Raw genomic sequence first — 5,461 nt, forward strand, 5'->3', positions numbered from 1 at the left:
TTGTGGTAAACCCAGTGACACATGGAGGTGACATACAAAAAGAGCAGGACCTGAGAAAGGTTAGGCTGCAGTCTCCCTGCCCATAACACAGGGTGTGGAGGACATCTCAGCAGCCGCCCCACCATGGCTACCTGGGCCCTCCTGCTCCTTGCTGCCATGCTCCTGGGCAACCCAGGTAAGGCCTTCCCCTTGGGATCAATCCTAATGGCCCTCCTAGCCCCGCACACTCAGGCTGGTTGAACCCGGAGCATGAGCTCTGTGTGCACCCAGGTACCCTTGACTCTCCCCAGTTTTCTCCCCACTCATGGAGGCCCGGCCATCCCCTCAGAGCCAGGCTTAGCCCAGTGTGCCGCCCAGCCTGTCAGTGGCCTGGTTGAGGAGAGAGACAGACTGGGGATTCTGGTCCTAACTCCACTGGCCACACTTGTGGCCTGGGACCCTCCTTTCCCTCCCAAGCCCCTGCCCCCACATCTGTGGGGTGAAGGCCATTGGCCCTCATCGGTGGGTCTGCTATTCCTTGGGCCCACACTGGCTAAAATTGTGAGGGTTGGTGAGAGAAGGGGGTCTCTTCCCTGTTCAAGGCAGACTTCCTGCCCCCTGCAGCCTGCTCTCTCCCAGGCCTTGGGGTCAGCGTGAGCCCCAAGGGCAAGGACACTCCTGGAAGGGAGAGTGGATTTGGCTGGGCCATCTGGATGGAAGGTAAAAAAAGAAAATCTCTTGAAAGGAGATGAGCAAACTGACCCCCAAACCTTTGTTGCTGGGGGAACAGAGGAGAAGGAAGAGTCTCCCCCTCCTGGCTTTCTAGGAATGTGAAAATATGTGTTTGTGCTGAGAGTGGGTCAGAGTGGCTCCAGGGCAGAGCGTGTGGACAGGTCTCCTGGCCCCCTACAAGGCCCAGCTCCTGTCCTGGGCCCTGGCCACCTCCTGGGCTCCCAACAGACAGGAGAATGGGCTTTTCCTCTCCTTCTACCTGTGGTCGGGAAGCTGAAATGCCTTCTTCTTCAGGTCTGGTCATCTCTCGTCTGAGCCCTGAGTACTATGACCTGGTGACAGCCCACCTGGGTGACAAGGAGCAATCCTGCCCATGCCTGGCCCAGGAGGGACCCCAGGTACATGTTGGCTCTCTGCTCACCTCCCACAGTCCCTCTCCTTTCCTTCCTCCCACCTGGGTGGCTCCTGAGGTGAGGGCTGGAACTCTCTAATGGGGAGGAGATGGGGGTGGAAGCTGGAGTGTTTCTGAAGATGCTGGTTTTGTTGAATTCACGTCTGGCCAGGAGAGTACAGACACCTAGTAGACTTCCCCAAGGCGATCCTCTGGGGTCTCACCCTTCAAGGAGCCTAGGGCTGCAGAACCCAAATAGGCAGACTCCCCTGGAAGTTCCTCAACAGGAGAGGGGCAAGTGCAGGGCTGGGAAAGTCCTAGGGGTGTGGGAGGCAGGTTCTGTGTGCCTCTAAGACAAGCAGAAAGGTGGGCAGGGGCCAGGCAGCCAGTTCAGGCCTTCAATGTATTCGTGCTCTGGGCAGAGATCACAGACGTTCCCTCCGGCCTCAGAAACACCAAGGGCCCTTCCTTGGGCACTTTCACACGCTCCTAGAGAGTCTGAGAGACCACCATAAGGGGCTTTCTTTCTTGACAGGGTGATCTGTTCACCAAAACACAGAAGCTGGGCTTCCGCTGCAAGACCTGTCTGAGGATGATCCAGACACTGAAGGACATGGTGAAGGAGCCCACCAAGGTGAGGCCGAGGGGCCACGGGGCCTCCTGTCTGCCGCTCAATGGAGGGGTCAGCCTGTGACCAGGATGGGGGTGGGGGAGCCCAGGGCACCCTGCACAGTGGCCCTGGGGAGGGCTTCGTAGAAGGGAAGCTGTGAGCCCCATGTGTCTGTGCATGAATTTCAGAGTGCTTGTGAAATTGTTTGTGACTCTCTGGAACTGTGTAAGTCAGAGGGCAGAGTATACATGGTTTTCATCATGTATCCTCAAAGAGGGCTTGTCTCAGAGAAGTTAGGAATCTTCCCCTAAAGCCCTAACATTTGTGTCCAAGGCAGAGCTTTGAGAAGCTGGTTCCCAAAGAGGCCTGGGTCAGGATTGATAAATCCCAGATCTGCTGCTTCCAAGCCACATGGCCTTGGTCAAGTCACTTCCACTTTCTGAGCCTCGGTTATCTTATCTTTGAAATGAGATGGATATAGTCCCTATATTGCAAGTTGCCAAAGCTTTTTTTTTTTTTGAGATGGGATGTTACTCTGTGACCCCAGCTGGAGTGCAGTGGTGCGATCTCGGCTCACTGCAAACTCTACCTCCCTGGCCCAAGCAATTCTCCTGCTTCAGCCTCTTGAGTAGCTGGGACTCCAGGTGTGCACTACCATGCCCAGCTAATTTTTGTACTTTTGTAGAGACGAGGTCTCACTGTGTTGCCCAGGCTGGTCTCCAACTTCTGAGCTGAAGCCATCCACCTGCCTCAGCCTCCCAAAGTGCTGGGATTACAGGCCTGAGTCAACGGGCCTGGCTGCCGAAGCTTTTTACAAGAGCTGAAGGCTGGGATGTGCTTCACTCCATGTCCAGCACTGAGTAAATGCTTAACAAATGACTGAGCTACTACCAAGAATGATTGTTTCACTGTCCCTCCTTCCCCGTCCTCTGCTCCCTCAAACTACTCAGCCTCCGGGCACTGCAGGCTCACAGTCAGCCCTGGATACCTAGATTCATCCTCCTCCCCTGGGATGGCATAGAAGAGACTTCAAAACCAAATGAGCCAAGACTCCACGCTCTGACCATCCCCCCAACCTCCACCAGTCTTCCCTATGCACCCCCTCTAGCTAGAGTCCCCAGCCAGGTCCTGGACCCAGCTAGCTACATGGCAGAGCATTTAATGTGTGCCTGGTAGCCATGGGCAGCATTCTTCACACAGAAGGCAGGGACAGGTGCACAGGGGGCTCAGGCCCCAGCAGGGTAATTGTCCTTGTCTCAGGAGCCCTACATGGCCAGGCTTGTGCCAGGCCTTGGGAACTGGGAGTAGGAGCTGAGCCCTGTCTCTACAGTCTCTGACCCCATGGGCACCAGGCACTGTCTCCTTGCCCAGTACTCCCATTGCCAGGGCTGCTGGAACCTGCAGGGTGCCAGATCTGGACAGGACTCACCCTATAACCATGCCTGCCATGGCACTACTGCTGCAGGAAAACATTTCCGATGCTGCAACTCGGCTGTGCAGGAAGGTGAAGTCACTATGGCGTGACATCTGCCAAAAGACCGTAAGGAAGTACCTGCCTAGACTTATCCAGGACATCATGGGCAGAAAGACTGCCCAAGAGATCTGTGTGGACATCAAGATGTGCAAGCCTTCTATGGGTGAGTGCAGAGGTGAGAGCAGGGGCACCTCCTGAGGGTTGGAGACAGCTTCCCCCAGGATACATCAAAGCTGCCTTCTTCGACACATTACTCCCCTACCTCCCAGCACGGGAAAGTGTGGAGAATTGAGCAGATGGATTTTAGTTAGAAATGTTTGAGAAATACTGATTAGAGCTTGGGCTTCAGACACAGGTGGTCATGGAGTAAAATCTGGTCTCCATCTCTCCCTGGCTGTGTGACCTTAAGCAAATAACTTGACCTCTCTGAGCTTCAGTATCTTCATCTGTGAAGGGGAGACAGCAATCCTGATTTCTGATGGATTAGAATGAGAATTGAAGGAGGTCACCATGTGTATGGACCTGACCCTGAGGAAATGTCCTCAGACTGGAGCTATTCAAGGTCATCAGACCCCCCACTCAAACTCCAATCCCCAGTCCAGCACAGGCCCCTGGGGTCAGGAGCTGGGGCCACATCCTCCCCCACAACCCTGGACCCTGAGAGCTGGGCTAGGGAATCCCTTCAGGCTGGGGAGCTCCAGGCCTCTCCCTCCATGGCTGCCCAGGCTTGCCCCGAGACAACAGGCCTCAGCTGAAGGAAACGGGGCCAGAAAGGGGCCTCGGTGATTGGCTCTGGCAGCTCAGTTGGCACTTGCTGATGCTCTGGGACTTTATGCTAGCAGATCAGGGTCCCCACCATTTCCTGTCATTGGTGCTTGTGGCTTTTCTCTTCAAGGCCTTACAACCTGCTCAGGCTCCCGACTGGCTTCCTGGATGTGCCACTGGGTGTCCTCAGCAGGGGCAGGTGGCTGTGGGACCTTAAGCAAATAACATTCTGAGTGCCTGCTTTTCCTTGGGCATCCACCACACCTGCCCACAGCTGGCTCTTCTCTCCGCTCCAGGTCCTCTCTGAGTCCTCTCGCCCTGTCCTGTGGAAGAAGCACAGGCTCCTGTCCTCAGATCCCGGGAACCTCAGCAGACTCCGCTGGCTCCTCCTTCCTCGGTTCAGAATCCCCTCTCCAGTCTCCCTCTCCCGACTCCCTCTGCTGCCCTCCACTCTCAGGAGAATAAAATGTCAAGCAAGATTTTAGCTGAAGCTTACTTTTCTTTGGTGGATTTGGGGTGGGTGTCAGTGGCATGCTGGGGTGAGCTGTGCAGTCCTTCAATAAATGTCTGTTGTGTGTCCCATACACTGTTGTAGATGCTATGGATTTAATGGTGAACCAGACAACCTTAACAGCCCTCATGCAGTTAGTCATGACATGCTTACTGAGCACTCACCACAGCCATGAATTATTCCCAGAGGCCGGGACACACAGTGGCTATGTCTCCAGAAGCTCTCAGACTAGAGGGGGAGACCAGCAGGGTTAGAGGTTTTTTGTTTTGTTTTGTTTTGTTTTGTTTTGGTGGAAAGGAATATAACCCATCCTCTTGCTTCTTGCCTGCCACAGGCAGCCTTCCTTTGCTGTTTCGAGGGAGTGTATCACTTAGGGTCCTTTGGTGGCAAGCAACAGAAGTCTCCACCAATTCTGAAAAGGTAATTTACTGGTTCAAATCATTAAGCAGTCCACAGATATGTTCAGGCACAGAACGATCCAGAAATGTGTGGCATCACCAGAGCCCCAGTCCTGTTTTATTGCAATTTTTCATTCTCCTGACCTCTGTATATTGAAATTGTCTTCAGGTTCGCTTCTCTCTTGGCAGCAGAAATGGCTTCAACAGGCCCACACCTCACATCTTTACAGTGCATCCATCAGAGGGAGAGAGCTCCCTTGGAATGAGATAGGAAGCTTCTTTCCCAGAAGTCCTATCAGATATCTCCTCAGTTCTCATTGGCCAGTTCTCACAGGTTATTTACCCACTCTCTGACCAATCACTGTGTTCTGGAGAATAATGGCATACACTGATTGGCTTAAGCTGAGCAGGGCACACCCCTGGGGCTGAGGTGGGGTCCATCCCAACCCAATCACTTGGTTGACAATAAACATGAAAATCTGGGCTGCTGCTGGTTGGAAGAGGGAAAAATGGATGCTGGCCCCTCGAGGAGAATGGTGTGTTATTCTGGGTTCAATCAAAGAAGTTGTTCAAGGGGACTACTGATGCCAAATCTGGGACT

General features: G+C 53.9%; 1 protein-coding gene across 3 annotated transcripts; it reads left to right on the forward strand.

The window, feature by feature from the left end:
• On the forward strand, positions 1 to 4,430 carry LOC110568654 (granulysin). Of its 3 annotated transcripts, none has more exons than XM_064377961.1 (5): positions 1 to 175; positions 1,006 to 1,109; positions 1,662 to 1,736; positions 3,178 to 3,361; positions 4,248 to 4,430. In XM_064377961.1, the coding sequence occupies exons 1-5, from the start codon at positions 124 to 126 to the stop codon at positions 4,256 to 4,258; spliced, it is 426 nt and encodes a 141-aa protein (XP_064234031.1). In that variant the 5' UTR covers positions 1 to 123; the 3' UTR covers positions 4,259 to 4,430. The 3 variants fall into 3 exon arrangements, with proteins under 3 accessions (XP_064234031.1, XP_064234029.1, XP_064234030.1); XM_064377959.1 differs by having other exon boundaries at positions 2 to 175; positions 1,638 to 1,736; XM_064377960.1 differs by having other exon boundaries at positions 4 to 175; positions 1,638 to 1,736; positions 3,178 to 3,349.
• Positions 4,431 to 5,461: the final 1,031 nt, after the last annotated feature.

This window comes from Aotus nancymaae, unplaced genomic scaffold (assembly GCF_030222135.1).
Source record: "Aotus nancymaae isolate 86718 unplaced genomic scaffold, 86718_ANA_hifiasm-v0.15.2.pri h1tg000017l, whole genome shotgun sequence".
Classification (NCBI taxonomy): Eukaryota; Metazoa; Chordata; class Mammalia; order Primates; family Aotidae; genus Aotus; species Aotus nancymaae.